Here is a 21,540-nt window from a genome sequence, read left to right as displayed (position 1 = left end):
TATTTTGTGGGGGCGCAAATTTTTATTTAGCCAGAAGCGCCGCTAATGATCGGCCCGGCCCTGGTCCAATCATTAAACATATCTACATATCAATGAAACTTGCAAGTTGCAATACCCATCTTCACTATGTTTATTATTCATCCCTATTAAGCTAAAGTACAAATATACAAATCTCTCCTCGAGCCTAATTGGATTTATGGACTAAAAAGACTTTGGGGTAATGTATAAAAATGTAATGCTAACAAAATCTAAACGTGCCAAAATATAGCAGTTCAAAACGTTCGAGTCTTTTATTTATCTACCTACTGTAAATTAAAAGAAGAGTGGATGAATGGTAAGCTTAAATGCTTAACTATAAAGATAAACGTAAAATTTTGGTTACCTATGTATAATTTTAATATAAAAATTTAATATAATGTAATAGGTACTAGATAAAATGTAAATATAAAATAATAAAAACTATTATTCTAAACTTTTTTTTTTTTATCAATTTTTGAGTTAATAACACCTCACTGCGAAAAAGCGTGAACAGGTTCATAGTATAAGTATAGTTTTATCTAAAAATTTTGGAAATATCATTGCACGTAGTATAATTTATGATATACATGAAAGTTATGTGCCCATGAATAATTATTTTGAATTATAACAAAATTTATTCATCAATTAAATACATAATTTCATCCACATTTGAATTTCAGATATCTTTAAAACATTATTATGATTATATATTATTTAGATCATTAGATCTTATAGTTCCACTAGATCCAGTATGAACTACTTTTAAAAAACATTAAATTTGATGCATTTTTGAGTGCATTAAATTTTTAAATCTTAACTATAACTGAAGATAAAAATCTTAAATATTTTTTATTTGTAAATGTTGGTGATTTTGTATAAATTTGAATTTAATTTTGCAAAAATTTGTACTTATATGTATTTTAGATTTTGTTAAAATACCACATATTAAATGTTTATAAAAAAATATTGTGAGTACACTTTTTTGATATTTTTCAATTGGTAAAATGGTAAATAACAACTTAAAGGAACCTTGATTATAAATGGCAATATTTTGCAATAAATTTAATAACTTATTAATTAGTAATAAAATATAGAAATTAAGAATAATATTTATTTAAAAAGTCTGATACAGTGATATTTAAATTTAAAAACAGTATATATAGTCCACAGAAACACCACTTTAGTTTGGACTTATTTGGACAGGATTTAAAGGCATAAAGATTATGAAAATATACATTTATTAGTTACAAAAATTATAAATTATATAATATATAGTACAATAAATATATGAATATAATTATAATTATACACAATGTTAAAAATAAATAAATAAAATAACTATAATTTAAATAAAAAAATATTTTTTTTACAATACAATACAAACTAAACACTAACATTTTACTACACCATACAAATTAATTTATTTTAAACTATTTTTAAGAACATTATTTATATAACTTGTTATTTAGTATGTTTTTTTAAAAAAAATTATTAAGTTTTTAAAGTACAGTACAATTGGTTGAATGAAGAACTGTAGAATCATTTTGGGATTGCATGTTTGGAAAATATTTATAATTATCTTTCTTCTAATGTGTTTTTATGAATAAAAAAATATTTCAAATTAAAAAAAAAACAATCATAAAAAAGTTAATAAATACATATAATTATATACTTATAAAGAGGTATAATTTAAATAATATTTAAGATAAATATAATATATTATATTTAAGGAATTTCTAACTTCACAATATAATGTAATTATATTTCAAAACAAAACTTACATTTTTTATTACAGTTTTGGTTTGTAAGATAATATATGAGTATGTAGTAACTTGTGTTTGTTGTACTCCATTTCAACTGACTTTCAACCATATAGTTAAAAATTAAAATACAACAGTCGAATGAGTGGTATTGAGTAGTTTTCATAATAGTTTGTACAGGAAATAATATTTTAATAGTCAAATCAACTTGAAACTTGATATTAATGCTCTTTAAAACAATTAATGAAATACACTTAAATTAAACTAGCTTTTTTAGTACCACCACTTATCATAACAAAACTACTTACTGATATATAAGTGAAGCCATGCAATAATTAAAATACATAGAAATATTATACCAAAATAGTAAAACCAAAATTAATGTTTTACATTTTTTTTATAATAATTATTAATTAATATAGCAATCAGTGCAACAAAAAATTGCTTTAACCCTTTAAAATTAAACTAAATAATTACAATTATTTAAAATAAAAATAAAACAGATAGAATATAGATAAATTTGAAGACTAAACATTTTAATTTGGAAGAGTAATAATGTTCAAAGAAATAAAGACTAGTTTTTTAGAATAAACATATCAGTTAGCTAAATAAAATAAAAATTATATATAAAAGCCAACATAGGTGAAAATTATTTCAGGTCTTAGTATCATTAGTATTAACTAACAGTATACTGATTCTTATTTAGCAATATCCCTTGGGTTATGCAATCCAAAATCCATTTTTCATGAATATTATTATTTAATTGTGGTGTATAACCAATAACTATATCTGCTTTAGTCTCAGTACTCGTGCAATGACCACCACATGCACGCACCAGTCGTCTCAAGAGTTTAGCAGGTGGCTCACAGGTATCTGATACGTAAATTTTGCCAACATTATCAAATATATGAAATGTTAACAATGACCCAAATGTATGACGTCTTAATTGAAATTCCTTTAAAATATAAAAGACATTCATAAATATTCATTAAAAATAAATAAATAAAAGAAAGTGAATTTATAATTTTTACTTTAACGCGTTCAGACAGATCTGAGATTAAGTATTGTTCATGAGATAGCCATCTACCAATTTTATGTGATTCGTGTACCTTAATAATTAAACAACATAAAGTTTTCTCAGTTATATATTATACATCAATTTAATGTCACAAATATTTTGAACAAAATCAATAAAACTGAACTGTCAAACAATTAATAAGTTATTAAACATATTTTTGTGAAATGTCTTACCCAATTTTCAGAAACAATGAAACATCCATAAGCCATCGCAAATACAATATTTAATGTTCGATTTGGTTGTGATTTGGTAATTAAAAAAGTAGTCGAAGGTTCTATCTTAGTATGAAAAATGAATGTTCCTAAGTCTTGTATAGATGATTTTAAAATATTTGTTTCACTGTTTAAACAAAAAATGTTATAAAATATTATGTTTTATATAAATAAATATAATTTGTTACCTTTTTGTCATCCCACTACATGCAATTGACTGTAACACTACAGGACTAGCTAAAGAGGTTTTTGGTGTTTGGAATATTTTAGAAGAATTTCTGGACATAATACTAGAAACAGTGTCTTTGGTTTGAGTTATTTTCACATTTTTTACATTTTGAACAGTGATTTTTTTAGTTTTTTTTGGACGTAGGTCTGAAGGTATTTCCCATTTTAAGGGATTGACTTTATCATTGTTTTTTATTGGTGTTTTTTTATTACTGTTTAAGTTTTTGTTATTGGGTAACAATTTATTATCAAGCATTGTTTTTTTCTTCCTTGTACTAATTAATCTTGAAGGAGCACTGATTCTCAATTTTTGAGGCGACGGTGATGGGAAATCGCTGACATTGCTTGTGTTATTCAAATTCCCTTTTGAAGGAAATAATAGCTTACGAAATCGTTGTCTAGCTTGAACATTTAAATTTAGCCTTTCTTCAATTTTAGCTAGTTCATTATCTAGTTCTGTGGAAGTTGTATTCTCCTTTTCATTGGGTGTGAGATATTTTCTTAGTACTTTAATTGACATTGGAATATATAGCTCATCTATTTGGTCATCTGGTACTGGACTATCGATATTGTTTAATACTTTACATAGTTGATCAGATAATATATTAACAATATCATTTGTTTTGTTAGGATCATCCTAAAAATAAAAATCTAATATAAAACAAGTATAATGGTTGTTTTCTTTTCATAAAACAGATAGTTGAATTAGGTACCATTAGATAACATTTGTATTTAATACACAAAGTAATATGATTGTAAATAATAGTTTTGGCTTTTTATACAAAAAAAATTTGAATAAATCCTCTAAAATATATTTAAAATTTTAAAAATAAATGCACTTGGAATTTCAGTACTTAAAAGTACTGGATTTAAATTTAATAGTACTTCTAGATTCACTAATGAATACAATAAAGTTTAGGTTGTTAAACTTACTAATTTGTTAACACTACATTTTTTGGGGATTTCAGTGATAGGACTGTTTTCCTTATTTTCATTATTCTGTTTCATATTGAAGTTGATAAATCTTTTCATAAGATTATCACAATTAGATTTAAATATCTGATCACGTTCAATATTACTTGGTCTTAAGAATTTTTTATACGTATTGCTTATCTGAAAAAATATATATCAAATCATACATAAAAATATTTATAAAAACGAAATTCAGTTTAAATGTAGACAGTGAGTACTGAAATGCAATATAAAATTAAATGCATAAATAAAATATTGAAATTTACTTACTGGAATATTAATGTTTGTTGCTGGTGTTTTTTTATACTTTTCCATATCAACGGGAGGATAGTCATCTGGATCCAACATCTTATTAGCTAATTTACTATATTCCATCCACCTTGCTGATACAAGTGGAATGTTACGTTTGATTGCTTTATTATATGTACTACGTAAGCCATCACAAAACATCACATGGGTAACCTAAAAATTGTTTAAGCATAATAATACTAATAATAATACTAATCATGTAGGTAATTACTTTTTGATTGAATGATTTTTCTACTTTGGCACCCAAATTAATGAGACATTGGGTAATACATGAACCACTGCGATCATTGTCAATTTTGTAATCAACAAATGCAACAACTCCTAAATCATAAGGTGTTAAAAATATATTCACAATTTTGTACATAACTTTAGGTGTATAAAATAATATATAAAAACTAAATTTAAGAAAAATTTAATATTTTTAGGTAAGAATAATGGGGACATTTTTAAAAACTTATAGAATCTCTAAAAATAATAAAAAAAATTAATTTAACCCTATTTTAATATTGTAATTCATAATTAACTGGTACAAGTTTCAAATGTCTAGCACTATTTAAGAAAAAAACCTATGCATTGGAAATTGTAGCATATTTTTATTGTGATTTTTTCCATATATGATATACATCATATAAAAATGTAAGAAAATTAAATAATTTTTTAAGTACAATCTAGGTACATGTAATTTATTAAATCACTTATATTACCCTAAAAAAATTATCATAGATATAAAGAAAATAAATATCAACGTAAAACTAATACATCCCTTACTTTGTTCAGAATTATAAAAATGATACAACTGATATAAATTGAAAAAGTATACATAATCAATGAGCTATCACTTAAGCAAATAACATTTTGAACTGGTGGGTATAATTATTGAACTAACAATAGTTTAGACAAAGTCAATGTAAATTCTAAAAATTTTATGGGACAAGGATGCTTTATAGTATATTATATAATTATATGTACATATTAATGAAAATTTACCTTCAAGAACTCGTCGAGATTCCTTGTCATTATCATTATTCTTTGAATTTGTTTTAGACTCATTCCTTGTACTTTTTATAGGGCTAACTTGTAAATCTTGTATTCCACTAACATTAAGGCTATCAGTTGTTACAACTGAAATGTCACTTGAACTTTTGTTAACACCCATTAAGGAGTACAATTCTGTTTGCGCCTCCTTCATTATCTTCATGAACTTCGGGGTAGGAATAAACACCCTTTTTGGTCTTATTATTGGACTATCAATCATAATTTCTTCACTTGGTTGTTTCTTTTTCTTAGATACTGGTTTTTTTTTAGTTGATTTGTTTTTAGTTTCTGCGTTACTGACAAACTCATCTCGTGGTATGAGTTCACCAAACAAGTCTCTATGCTCTTTCAATGATGTTTGGGAATCTTCAATCACTTTTAACTGAGAATCTATGAATAAATCTAAATTACGGGTTAATGATATTTCATCAGAATCGTCAATGGCAAGTTTCCTTTTTTTACGGTCACTGACTCGTTGCAATACTTGACGAGAATACGTTGTTTGACAAGACATAATATTGTAGTTATACACGGTTACGTATTGGCTAAATTATAATAATGACTGAATTAAGACAGGTTAGGTTAATATAAGTCTTATGCTTGCCGAATGAACTCCGAATTCGGAAGTACAAATATTTGTATTTCGTAAGAACTCGGAGTTCGGAGATTGAATGTTTGTCGTATGTCCAACTAAATACAAAAGTTTTCAGCTTCCATCCACCCAAAAGTAATGTATTACTGCATTAATGTGGCAGTAAGTTAGAGTCACAGCAATTGCAGGTCGTAGACCGTAGTCGTTTACTCACTATATTCATTACTTGACATTCGTTTCGTATACGTATTACGTATTCATATTATAGTGAGATAAACTGATAAAGAAACGTCCGTTACAAATAATTGATAAATATTTTTATAACGGACCTGATATGTTATCATTTCATTTGGAGTAGCTGTTTTTATTCCATGATATCTGAACCAGATTTGTTTCAAATTTGCATCCAGAGCAATAATGCAATATAACTTATATAACACAGTCATCTATATTCTATACGGATTACGGACAATCTAAATTCAGAAATTCTAAATAATAGTTACTTGCCTCTGAACTAAGAATTTATTTAAGTTTTAAATCTATATCCTACTACTTGTCTACTTACATATAACTCAATATAATTATATTTATAACCTAAAGTACTACCACTAATTGTACATATCATTATATTGTGTCTTTGTTACTTATTATTATATGTATTGTATACCTACTGTATACTATAGATAGTGTGTAAGTATAATTACATTATACTGTATATAATGTAGGTAATAAACTAATATGTAATAACTGGGTTATTACAAGGACAATACCTATACTAAGTTATTAGTTACTAAGACGATTGCAATTTGCAGTGTCAGACTATAGGTAGGTAATAGTTGAACTGTTGAAGACCGAAGTCACAATAATTGAATAATCCAATGTTTAATAAAATCTGTACATATATTGTAATATAAATTAAGTAGATAACATAAGCAAGATTACTAAGTGAATAACACGTCAATCTGGTATAAATTTAAAATAATATAATATTTATAGCGGGGGCGCAATTTCAATGAAAAAACTGAGGATGCTGAAGCTCCTCTATCTTTTTTATAATGTTATCTTGAGGTTATGGATACCTGTTATTATTAAAATCTAAATTAACATGAAATAATTTCAAAATTGGGGGTGCTAGCACACACGAGACCCCCTCAAATTGCACCTATGATTTATAGACTATACCTAATATCTTTATAATGTATATAGACGTATAGTCTGTATTGAAAATCAAAAACTATCGTAACCATGATAAGTAAAATATCAAAACCATAGTTGTTGTAGATCAGTGCAGTGGCGGATCCAAGGGAGGAGTAAAAGGGTAAATACCCCCCCCCCCTTGAGCTTATTATATTTAAATTTTATAAATTTATAAAAGTATAAAAATGTTGTCATTGATACCAGTTTAAGAATAAATTCTAAATGGTGAATATTATAATAAGTAAATAATATAAGTAATTAATATTTATATTAATAAGTATGTTATTAAGTAGGTATGAATAGTATCTGATGGATATATTTTAATTACCCCCCCCCCCCCCTGTTACTTGTAGACTGTTATTTTATTTACCTATAGGCTATAATGTTGTATGTAGTGTAGAAAATATATTACTATAATATAGACATATGTAGTACCCCTAGGTATTATGTTATAATATTGTATGTCTTTATAAATTTATAATATATTATATATTGTATATTTGTATATTAAAAGTTAGGTATGATTTGAAAATTGAAATGCAGTTGTCCATATTACTTATTATATGGGTGCTAGGTAGGAAGGTAAATCAGGTAATTTGTATGTAATACGTATTGGTCTGTATAACGTAGATATGCTCAATATTTTGATCAACATTAGTAATTCGTTGACGATCGTTATTACTTATTATTGTACGATTATCGTTATGAATTATGACATAATGCAGTACTTATAATATTATGTCCTATGTCCTACATATTATATTATTGTATTATTATCTTGATATTATTACAGATTGAATGTATTCAAAGACTCAAAGTTCAAAAAGGTTGTTGTCAGACAATCTCTTGGTGTACATATCACATACGAGTGAGAGCCAATGACGAAACTAAATTTTATATAGAATAAAATTAGGATGGGTCAACTTTAAAGCTAGTTTTTTCTTTCTTAATGTTAATTTAAAAATATTTTAACGTCAAAGTGAAACAATTCTAGTACATTATGATTGATGAATAATATAAATTATATTATATTATATTATTAAACCTATGACGTATTATATTTGTTTTATATTATGTTTTACTAGCCGGTGGATCTCGTCAAATAAATGTGACAAAACTCAATAAATCTGTACACAATGGCAGGATTCCCCGATCTATGTAAGTCCACCGCGTAGTAAGATTTATCATAAATTTTTTTATTTATTTAAAAAAGTAAATTAGTTTTAATTATATAGGTATAAACAGGGATACTTAAAAGTAAATTTCAACCAAAAATTTTTAATCTAACTATTTATAACAATTTTTCAGAAGCATTTAAAAAGTACGATTTAAATTTTCAACAGCTTATTTTAGGTTTTTTATTATAAATATTAACATAATAATTATTTAAAACTTTAAGCAACAGACTAATAATAACTATTGATTAGTTTTTGATTACATAGGTACCTAGCTATGCATAATTATTGATTTATTCTATTGTAGTATTGTATATTATATAATAATTATTAACTGCTTTTGTTCTCTGTACATTTTTATTATATAATAGCTATTGCGACTGGCTTTAAATAAATATAAAAGATAATACTCAGATTACTCATATAACTATATTACTATATAATTTATTACTCATATTACTCCGCCCGTTTTATTCAAATGAACGGATATTAATAATATTATTAATAAAAAGTGATTTTTTCAATCCGTTTTGCGATGAATTGACTAATTTTTCATACACATAATATGTATAATGTACATACCTAGAAATTAGTATATACCAGAAAACATTTTTACCACGGAGAGTGGCCCAGCAAATATTTTCGTCACGCGGTTATCTTATAATAAAGTCATGACTCGTATTGTTGGTACGATTAGGTTGGAATATGTATATACTGAGTATACTTACTCGTATAGTCATAGTGATGAAGACATAAACGACCGACTGGGTGGTTGATCGATTATTATTTATTACATCAATTTAAAAACAGAGTGTACGTAAAATGAGTATTCGACATAATTTTCCATTGTACCTTATGCAAAACTGACATTTTGTTTAACTAGCTTAAGTTAAGATAGTTAAGTTATTCTAAAAAAGTAAATTGAGTAAAGTAAATGTTCAAAATTCAAATTATAATAATATGCATAACTGCTATAATAGCAGTCACGTCTGTCAACGTATTATACTATTAACTAAGTAGTAAGTTTGATTAAAAATTTAAAAGCTAAAGGTTACTTTTTTTAAATAACTAAAAACAGTTGAGTTACTATTATAAACATTAAAAAGAATGGTATAAATAAATCTAATTTCGATCAATGATAAACATAAGAAAAATAGAAAAATATATTTATTTTTTCAAAGACGTAGTTTTGAAATGTTTCAAATCAAATATGTGAAAAACTTTTTTCCAAAACGTTAATACTTTTCATGAAAACGAGTGTCTACTTTTAAATGAATTACCTTGTAATAACTAATATATATTCGTAGATCGCACATAAGTTAGAAATGTTTTATTGTAGGTATATAATGTTATAATGTTATATATACTTATGTTTGATACTTAGACTGGAATCGTTTAAAAACGATGTAAATTATAGTTTAATAATTTTTTTTTATATAAAAAAAACATACTGCAATTATTTTTTTCTTGATCTACAGCTGTGGAGTTTAATGTTGTGAGCTCATTGTCGTTATAATAACGCTCGCGGCGGCGTCGATAAGTTTTTTACCCTCCTCCCACACCACTTAAATATACAAAAAGTGGTGGAAGTAATATTTTTCTCTTGATTTGAATTATATTTTTGTTCGATAAATAAAATAATAAAACCTAACAGTTAACAATTAGCCACTCCTACATCGGGGAATAATTCATCCGGTTTGCCCGTCCTCTCACTAATCTGCACAAGCTCTCATCAGCTTTGTGCACGACATTTTATATTCCGTACTGAGTGAGAAAATTATTTTGTAAATCCCGTGCGTCATGGTGTAGTTTCCGAAAGAGAATGCATAAACATTGTTTCTAAATAACATTTACGTATTATTATATAAGCGCGGCAAATGTGATTTAATAATCTATGAAAGCTGTGACGACATTAATATATTATTATGTTTTTACAATGTAAGGCCGATAAATTTGTATTTGTGTATAGGTATAAGAAATGATCGAAAATATTTCGGTCGTGATTTGGATACATTTTACGATCTGGATTTATGACCATGGTTAAGTTTTTGTGAACTGATTTCGTTACAATCCAATTCCTACAGCTATTTCATTATTTATTTGTATATCGTACACTATGTCGAGATACTTCATTAACACTGTTGGTCGTGTTTTTAATAATAGTATTACTGTATTAGTTTAAATATCAGACTTTCAGTTTATAGTATTCTTATACAATTGATGTAGTAACAAACCCAATTGCATAATTTAGGAATTATATATATATTGTCGCTTTATACTGCAGATTATACGTATATGGAACTATATAATATGCGTACACGTGTATGCATGTGTAAATAGTATATTATGTACATTTTTAAGGGACGCCAACGTTATTACACGGGTATTTTGATTAGTGAACGTGACTGAATAGGTAAAGTTACTAAAAGTTAATAATGATAATAACGAATAACGATAGGAATAGGTTTTAACAATTTTTGGCGCTAACAAAGTTCTTATTTTAGTTGCACCTCTACGGCTCTACGAACTTATTACTAATATCGGAATAGGGTTATTCGTATAACAATAAGTCATCAATATTCGTGACGATTAGTTCGTGAGTGAAATATATAGTGTACTTTTTAAAATACTAAATAGTAAATAGTTTATGAGCGTACAACAATTTCGGTGTCTTGGTGAACTTGTCTAACGTTTGGTTGCCAATGTAGTTAATGTTCAGGGGTAATATTTTATAGTCACGCTGCTTGACAATAGTTATTTATCATTAATTGTAACGAAAACGTATACAGAGAGACATGTTTAAGATTTCAGTGAAGTGGGACTATAACAATGTGTATTTGTAATCAATTTTTCCATTTTAAATCTTATCACACATAATTATGTAAAAATAATTTATTTATATTTATTATCAAAATAATTTGTTTCCTTGCTTCTTATTATTGTATTCTATTTGCCACACCTACAATTTAACAATCCTAGACCCAAGCCTTTCTCCCAGTTTCCTCTAAATATTTTGCTAAACGTACATACCTACCTTTAATATACAGAGTGATCAATTTAACGTAAGACACTCAACATAGTTATTGTATACGATTGATGATTAACCCTGCAGTATTATGTAAATACAGCAAAATTATATAATTATATCATGTCTGTTTGAAATACTGAGGCGAGCCAGTAAACATATATTATAATTTATAATAATTGATCATGATATAATATAATTTATTTTTAATATTTTTTAGTATATCAAGATAGTATGTACAATTGAAATCACTGCGTACCTATAAAATATCTATATCATTATACAATTATATTATATCATATTATCATGTGTTTTCACATTTGTAAACTGTCGAAATATGCAATGCTTTAAATATTTTATAATTATTACTTTTGGTATTCGTAAAAAGTAGGCAATGAACCATTTAATTACAGAAGTCGGATGTATAGTTTTAAATATTTTTCGTTGATCGTTTATTATAATACAGGGTGATTCTTTTATCATGAAACACTCATTATTTCAAAAAGTATTCATGTTTTTGAAAACATTTTTTTTTCATAGTTTCAAGTTGTTAAAAAACAACGTTTTTATTAAAAAATTATATTTTTAAATATTTTTTTAAGTTTTTTATTTTTTTGAATGACAACATAGTTTTAATTTCATATTCCAAAGCAGACTAATTTTCTGAGTATTTCGATACATAACAATCGAATTTAGGGCGAGTATTATATGAGTTATACGTATTTAAAGTTTAGACAAGCGGAGTAGTAGACAAACATTTTGCAGGTCCCGTACGACTCATCTGCTCCGCGCATCTAACCTTTAAATACTTATAACTCATAAACTACTCGCCCTAAATTCGATTTTTATGTATCAAAATACTCAGAAAATTATTCTGCTTTGGAATATGAAATTAAAACTATGTTGTCATTCAAAAAAAAAAAAAAAAATACTTAAAAAAAATATAAGGATAAATAATATTTAAAAATATAATTTTTTTTAATAAGAACGTTGTTTTTTTTAACAACTTGAAACTATGTAAAAAAATGTTTTCAAAAACATGAATACTTTTTGAAATAATGAGTGTTTTATGATAAAAGAATCACCTTGTATATTATGAAAATAAAATATAATATCATCAAAAACAATGTAAACTACAGAGATTGGCATATCACATTAAACAATGATATTACTAGACTTAAGGAAGTCGAAATTTAAAAGTAATATTTATTAAATTATGTATACTAACATAATATGTCATATTCCATGAATGCTCGATAATGTAAGAAGTTATAAGTTGGGATTGGGGTACTTTTTCTTATGAAAATAATAGAACAACCGTACGGCTCACTACACGGCATACACATTATACACATACTATACATCATATTATATATCACGATGGCTTAGAAAAACATCTAAAACCATGCTACACACACTTATATATAATAGGTAGGTACATAGAATATAGATTATATTCATAACGTATTGTATATCTATGTGATCTTATTTTTAAAATAATACTTAATATATAAGTGTGTTTATTGGGTAAGAATAGAATATAATAATATAATTTAAATATTAATATAGTAACTGCAGCAGCCAGCAATGTTATTTTATCAAGGAAACTAAGAATATAATATTATTATTTCAGACTTCAGTAGATCTTTCGTCAGCACGTAGTTTTAAAGATAACGCGTAATTCTAGTATTTTACATTGCATATTACGAGTTGGTTATTATTACTACATGATACTTGCTGCTATTAGTAGGCACTTATATATCCAATGATTAATAAGGCTTATTGTTTTCATCGGTTTTAGTCGTCCACTATAATTCAAAAGATATATAGTATTATTATCTTAATCCATGTGACCACTGACCACGTGAGCAAAATAATTAAAAAAAAACAAGTTTCCAATAATATTAATTTATAATTTTTAGCGCTCGGAGGCAATATTATTTACGGGGAAGTCAAGCGATTATTATTTTGAATTTATTGTGTATGTACATATTTTAATTTAAATGAGTTTTTAAAATTATTCAAAAATTACAAAAGGAAAAAATATTAAGTAAGCATAAAAATGTATTCAATTATTTGGATTATGAAATATTTAAATTTTCGATGTATCTAAATATTATTCTATACTGGTTTTTGATAAATAAATGTTCAATAAAAAGTTAAATAATGAAATTAAATTGGGAGTATGATGTCAAAATACTTCAATAAAATTATAGAAAAAAAAGAAAAAAAATTATATTATCTAACAAATAGAGAAGCAAAATCAGTTTTATATAAAATAAATTTTATGTATTATTTATTTACTTATTTATTTACATGTGTATTGTACATTTGTACTTATAACCTATATATATATAATATGAAGAAATGTAAACTTCAACAATAATTGCATAGGTGTACAGCAAAAAAATAAAAATAAAAAATGTTATTTGTTGATAACCAAAAATGTCAACGTTAATATTATATCCGACAAGACAAATTTCGTAATAAATAATGACAGTTGGCAGTTCAAACGAATTATAAATTATGAGTTATGACCGTAAGACTGTATGAGTACACTTATTACATATTATGTATGACTTATGCGCAAGTTATGGCGATTCTAAAATCGATAAAACGTTGAACAATATCGGTCAAACAAAAATGATATATTATAATCATAATTCATAACGGTTTTAATATCTGTGTTGATGTACAGGTCAGTTTGTGTTCTTATAGTATATTATTTATATTGTATAGTTCTTATTTTAAAATGCAGTACTTATATCTATAATGATTTTTAACATTATAAGTATAAAAAAAATCGTTTACTGGTAAAACGTTTTACGCTCCAGAGGCGATTGTCCTTCCCTTGGATATAGATGATTAAAATTTCTTGTGCATTATTTTAAGATTTTTTTAGATTATTATTTTCTAGTATTAGTACTGACTGTGAGCTGCAAGCCACAGAGGGGTCTCATGATCAACGCATGAATCCTTCGGTACGATAACGTAAAATGAAAAAAGTTACTCCCTTTTTCTAATACTTTTATAAATGGTATGTACCAAAACCGAGAAATTTATCGTAGAAAATTAAATATAGGAGATAAACGGGTGATTAAAGATTTTTTTTTAATTTCTATCACTTTTATTAGTGATGCTTTTAGTTAGAATAAATACTTTCAGAGTCTTGGCCAATTATCGTAAAATAAATATTATTTTTGACAGGTTCATTCATTAAGATTTTTTTAGGAATAGTTTATTAAGCAAGTAGAAAATATATACCTTATGTCTATATATAATATATTATTATGTATAGCTGCAGTTTGCAAAAACAAACTCGTTAAAAGATTTATTTTAGATACATATTAAAAGAGCCTAAAAATCTTTTAATTATTTTGTAATTTATATTATAAGGAAATTTAATGCTTATCTATTGTGTTGTTTACGACGACACGACGTGTTTTAATTCAACTAGACATGTAATAATATAACAATACACGTATAACATACATTATAATATTATATATTTTAATTAAATGTTTATTAAAGTAAATTATAATAATTTTATTTTCATCTAACCTACAGTATAACATTAACATTATTAAAATATAATATAATACTATGATAATATATAATATACTGTGCCATTTGTGTCAATATTAGGTCTTATTGAACAACGATTTATTTATATTTATATATTATAATAATATAATAATATTGAAATAAAACTTTATCGATTTAAAAAATTAAGTATATACACATAGAATTCTATAGTCAATCACACTTAAGTATAAACGAACATTAAAATATTTATCACTAAAACCTTTAAATTTCATAACTGCATGACGGTTTGATTTGCAATCTAATTGTGTTTAAGTAGACCGTCGGTCACTGAGCCACATATATTGTCGTGTCTTGTTCGTAACAGTTATTATTGCCTCATAAGTTTTATTTGTATTTATATTATTTTTATTTTGGCACGATACGTTTTTTTTTTGTTTATACATATACATATTATAATATATAGATAATGAGATCAATTATATTGGAATTTCGTTCAATTAAGCTACTATATAAAAATATTTTATGGGCGTGACCAGTCACCTCAAGGACTTATCCTTGCCCTCAGACACCCCTACGTATAATAAAATTTAAATTTAATACTAAATTATTTATGATTTGAAATGTAGATTCCGCATTAAACTAGTAATTATTGTGTTTCAGATTTATATAGATATATCGAGTATCATATATATCGTTAAATGAATACATAATAAACTGCAAAAATATTTACCGTGTTTTATTAATTCACATCTACTATAGTCCGCGTCATCATAATAATTATTATACATGATTCGCAGAAAAACTATCACTAAAATTATAGCTATATGTATTAAATAGTTTCCTTTACGTGTATTATGTGTACCTATGCAATACGAATAGTTCAAACTCATGATGTGTGTACAGGTAATAAGCTTTATATTGGCGGATAATTTAAAACTAGTTCGCATTAATAAATTTTACAAAATATATACAACATTACAATATACTTAATACATAAAAATATATTTAGATAATATACTATTTGTAGCTCTTTGTTACGGTGAGTTATAATATTATAATACGGCAATTGTATATTTATAATTTATATATATATATATTTATTACTTATATCATACATACAAACATACAATTACCTTGGGGGGGGATTTAAATTGGAGACCATATACAACATTATAATAGCCATCAAACAAACATAATCAGTCTCACTGTTTAGAGCCGTATCAATAAATTTAGATTGTTTATAATTTTTTATTAGAATTAGACATAAAAATTCATGTTTAGCTCAATCAATTTAATTAGCTTTTAGGTCTAAACTGTATAAAAATATATATCCTCCTGAATATCACAATGTTTTAAGTTGATGACTAAATTAATGGTTTACGATTAAAAACTAAAAATTATGTAACTTCAAACCGTACGTTTTTATATAAGCATAGATTTTAGATTTATTTTACAATAAATATTTCAAACATGTATATTATGTTGAAAAAAAATTATTTAATATCATTACTTGATACTTGTAGGTGGAGATTTAGTTGAGTTTTAGAAAGATGGAAGAAATTTAAACTTTTTAAAAATTAAGTTTGTATTTAAAAGAAAAATAAACCGATGCAAACTAAAATTATTTGTTATTTATTAATAATTATTATATTCTCTGCTGACTAATAGTTCTATATTTTCAAAAAAAATTGTAGAATTATTTTACAACATTAGATAATATTGTATGCTTTGTGTTTAAAAAAATCGTTTTTCTTATTTCGTTGAGAATATGTTACGTAAATAATATGAGTTAGGTAAATAATGTGTAGGTATGTATTTATATATGTATATGTATATATATGTACAACTAGAATTTAAATAGAAAAAACAATATAAACAAGTCTATCGTAATAATCTATTGAGTACCAATATAAATTATTAATGTATGGTTGATCAAATCAATTGTGAAACAATAAACTTATTAAGTTTAATAAGTGGCATATTTCAATTTTATTATAAATTACAGGTTGGATATAGAGTTTTGTAGTGATGTTATCGTAAGATATTGATTAAAAAACTTCAGATTCGAATGGTCTATTCCTATGCTAATATAATAATCATAGATAGAGTTATCAGGTAGAGAAATAATTTATTTTCTTAAGGTCATCGAGCTAACCAAATTTTTGTGACCCTAGAATATAGTCTGCAGCATCATATATTTTGTGTAAAATTGATTGTGTTAAAAATATGTTAAGAATATTCTGAATATTACAGATTTACAGAATATCATCGAAGTTGTACCAGGAAGAAATCTGACAATGGTATAAATTTGAAATTTACTCTTGGTATTGATCTAGTATTTGCTTTAAATAAAAAAAAATGGTTTAATAAATTACTTTGGTCTTTGATATATTTAACGTCATTGGAAATTGAACATGTTATGTGTTAAATCGCTTAAATTTATACTAGATCGGGTTTTTAAACGTTATAACTTGTATAAACTATCCAGTATCGAGATAATATAAACAAAATAATTTAATACTAGCTACAGGTATTAATATAAACTTGATTTAAAAATAGAATTTTTTACGCTTATTACTTATTAGTTAGTAATAAATTGATGAAAACGTTTTTTATAAAAGCATGATCATAATTCACATATTTACTTTGGTACTCCAATGAAAGCTTGTTTCATTTTCATAAGTGTAATATATAATATTATACTTATGGCAATGTATGAGTATCAATTAATATATTTCTTCCTTTTCTATGGTTAACTATTTGTCATTATTTTTTGGCTTATAGATTATGGAGTAAATAGTACTATTAAAATATATTTAAATGTCACCTAAAATTCGATGCCATATGAATTATGACCAAACCAATGTAGTTCAGCATGTAACAGATATATTATTTTATTAACATCAAATAGTTTAAACATTTCTATAATATATGTTAATGTTGTGCATTAATGAACTTTTATATTTTATTTAACAGCCAGTATTAATCATAAACCGTTAAATAGTATATGATGTAATTTATTACGAAATATAATATTATAATAAATTATTATTCATTTTTATTTTTTTTTAATCATAAACGACATACACATAAACCAGGGAAGTATATACTCCCTGTATACTTTTTATGTTATTATTGTTTATAACATTTTCAAATGTTTAATTCATAAATTCGTCTAATGAGACAATTTTCGGTTAGATTTTTATACTACAAGTCAGAGTCATACACTTTTGACTTTGATGCCACTAGCTCGCCATAGCTGTAAATTAGCGCCCTATCAAAATATTAGCTAAATTTATATGTATTTATAGCCATTTAGATCTGGTTGTACCTATAAATAATTATAATTTTGATAATTTCGTGATAATTGTTATCATCACACAGGATAATACTACAAGTAAATAAGATAACATAGAATATATACTAGATATGGAAACGTAATGGAAGGGACGAGTGTCTACCGACACTACTTCCAATTAGAATTTAAGGAGATAGTTTATAAAATAATTAAGATTTTAAATTCTAAATGTTATTTAATAGATCACGTGGCCATTTACGTTTGAGACGACGGATAGGTTTGTCAGGTATTGTGCGAGCAGACAGCTTAGATATGAGGGGTTTTGAATGATTAAAGCAGTTATTATGAAATTTGTTTTAGTGATAGGAAGCAAGTGTAGATAATGTTATGTTGAAATCATGATTTAGGGTGCGGTTGCTAACGTATCAGGGAGCATTAGAAAGAACACGAAGAGATATTGATTGAAAAGTTTTACATAATATTAGGACTAGAGAGTGATATATTGTTCACAATTTTGAACCAGATGTACCTAATGAAACAACATGCAAAGCATATTAATGGATTGCCGTTTAGAATTGACATTGTAAGTTCCTATAAAATTAGACCAAGACTTAATTAACGTATCTATTATTATAGTCACTTAAAACACTATTTCTATACTTACTATTTTAAAACTATAGGCGTCTGTGTTTGTTATAAATTAAAAAAAAAAGTTTTCTTATAAAAATTGTTATTTATTCTGACTTAGTACCTATTCAAATAAGTGATTATATATGGGTGCCTAGCTTATATATAGTTCCCCACGTATTTAAATTCTACACAAAAATCTGTAAAACTCAAGTACTCTCTGTACCAAAACTTGGAACAAATATCGATTAGAAATTAGAAATCAGTTGTATACTCGTATATATATGCATATATATATATATATATAATATCCCTTCATCCTAATAGATTTAATGATATTAAAAAATACAAATTGTATTGGTGTCAATGGATTTTTTGACTGACTTTTGGGTATTGTTACGACGTTGGTCATTATAGTAAATTTTAATTTTTCTTTATCGCTTAACGGCATAGGAACATATTATATTATGATCAATTAGCCTATGCGCAAGGGCCACGGACGCAATGTTAGGAATGCGGTATGTAATATTAGTAAAGTATTTAATATATATAGTCACTTTAACGTGTGTTATGTGTGTGTATATATATATATATATATATATATAAATAATATTATGTGTAAATAAATTATTGTATATTATGTATTGGTGAACGCGTGCTCCCGGACCTTGGACTCTTGTGGCGCTACGATACGCAGTTACACAATCTTTGTCTTTTTTTTTTTATATGTGTTTATGTGGGTGGTGATATTATGTATTATAATATACTCCCCGAGAGAAGGCTACGTTCACGCCACAAACATCGATAACGATCTCGACTAATCGACTGTTACTTGTGTTATATTATTACATATTATATACAATAATTTATATTATTATTGTAATGTATTTGCGTTCATATTTTTTTGTTTTGCATGTACGAAATCTATTGTAGTGACGTTTGAATAATATTTGAAGACAGCAATAATATATACCAATGTACACTCGTACGAGTGTGTAAAATAAATACGTCATATTATATTTTCTGTTGATCGGAAGATATTATTATTGAGAGGCGTGCAAGTGTTGACGTGCGCAGTGTTGTGCGTTTTGATATTATGGCTTTATAATATATTATACTATAGCCATACTGCATCAATGTGCATATTATTATTACGTGTGCAGCTTAGTGACTATTAGCTTGGGTCTTATAGAACGAACGAGGTATAGTCTATACACATTTTATAATATAGTAGATACCTATACGATTTGTAACATGTGTATATAGATTAGGTATGCGCATAACTGTTCATTTTAGGAGCGTTTAGCGTGCTTATATTACATCGATTTCGGTGAAATGATCTTTTTACCTTAAAGACACACTTATCGATTGTGCCGTAATAGACTACACTAAGCTTTTTCATAATATGTTGATCCCACTGACTCATATATTATTATAATACACTTCAGTTTATAATTAATTCATAATAAAATAACGTTATTGAAATTCTGCCTGTAATATTATGTATATATTAATATATTATAATAATGTATATTAAAGGACTGAACACAAAAACATCAGCATATTAAACAAAAGTTATGAAATGAAAAAAAAAATCGAAATATATAATCAGTATCTAAAAAAAATGACAATTATTAGCATTTAATTTTTTAAAAACAATAATTTGAGTTATATAAATATAAATTAATTTTTTTAATTTTTATTAATTATTTTTTTTTATAAATTTTGTATTGTATTTTTTGTTTAATATTTTATTGTTTTTCTGCAAAATGTTTCATAAGTAGGTATATATATTGAATCGATAATCAGCGGGATCTATATTAAAACAGCAAAATCGATAAAATCCCCATTTTCAGGAGTGTAGCTATATACCTAAGACAAATAAATAAAGACGTATAACGAATATAATGTGTATTATGTGATGTGTAGTGTGTACCTATATTATTTGATACATATAATAAGCCGATGTTCGATCGTAAATCGTATAAAATAATTTTTATATAATTGACATATATTATAATCGTAGCCCGTAGCCCGTAGGTAGGTTTATACATATGTCGTTATATGTTAATTTGTATACATTTTTAATAGCCGACACTTCCATTTTAGCCCGCACAACTACTATATTATACTCGTCTATAGCACATATGTCGTATATATATATATACGTATTAATAGAATACTATAATGAATTCAATGTAGATTTTTATACATAGCGTCATAATGTTTATATATATATATAAAAAAATAATAATAAAATAATTATCCTTGCGATTTAATAATAATAATAAAATAAAAAAAATACCGAGTGGTATTTAGAGGACGTCATGCTGAGACGTATTACATTTTTCTCTCTCATATGTGCTTTGCGTAAACGAGTTAGCGAAGATCAATCATAATAATGATTATGGGAAGTGATTTTACAGCTCAAATATTAACTAATTATTGTAGTATACAACAATTAAAAC

General features: G+C 25.6%; 1 protein-coding gene across 1 annotated transcript; it reads right to left on the bottom strand.

The window, feature by feature from the left end:
• Positions 1-1,238: 1,238 nt before the first annotated feature.
• On the bottom strand, positions 1,239-6,440 carry LOC132917268 (uncharacterized). Its single transcript, XM_060977923.1, has 8 exons — positions 5,565-6,440; positions 4,789-4,898; positions 4,539-4,730; positions 4,230-4,409; positions 3,257-3,933; positions 3,030-3,195; positions 2,810-2,887; positions 1,239-2,733 (listed from the first exon to the last, which is right to left on the bottom strand). Exons 1-8 carry the CDS (start codon positions 6,124-6,126, stop codon positions 2,455-2,457), a joined length of 2,244 nt encoding a protein of 747 aa, XP_060833906.1. The 5' UTR covers positions 6,127-6,440; the 3' UTR covers positions 1,239-2,454.
• Positions 6,441-21,540: the final 15,100 nt, after the last annotated feature.

The sequence above is a fragment of the Rhopalosiphum padi genome, chromosome 1, assembly GCF_020882245.1.
Source record: "Rhopalosiphum padi isolate XX-2018 chromosome 1, ASM2088224v1, whole genome shotgun sequence".
Lineage (NCBI taxonomy): Eukaryota > Metazoa > Arthropoda > Insecta > Hemiptera > Aphididae > Rhopalosiphum > Rhopalosiphum padi.
The sequence above is the reverse complement of the archived record's forward strand: the minus strand, read 5'-3'. Positions and strand labels throughout refer to the sequence as shown.

What these genes read in the sequence shown, in the direction of transcription:
- LOC132917268 (XM_060977923.1), bottom strand. Translation starts at nt 6,126, where the DNA reads ATGTCTTGTCAAACAACGTATTCTCGTCAAGTATTGCAACGAGTCAGT. An exon ending in ATCTCGACGAGTTCTTGAAG is followed by an intron (nt 4,899 to 5,564) that starts GTAAATTTTCAT and finishes CTTATGATTTAG; the next exon opens with GAGTTGTTGCATTTGTTGAT. An exon ending in TGTAGTGGGATGACAAAAAG is followed by an intron (nt 3,196 to 3,256) that starts GTAACAAATTAT and finishes TTGTTTAAACAG; the next exon opens with TGAAACAAATATTTTAAAAT.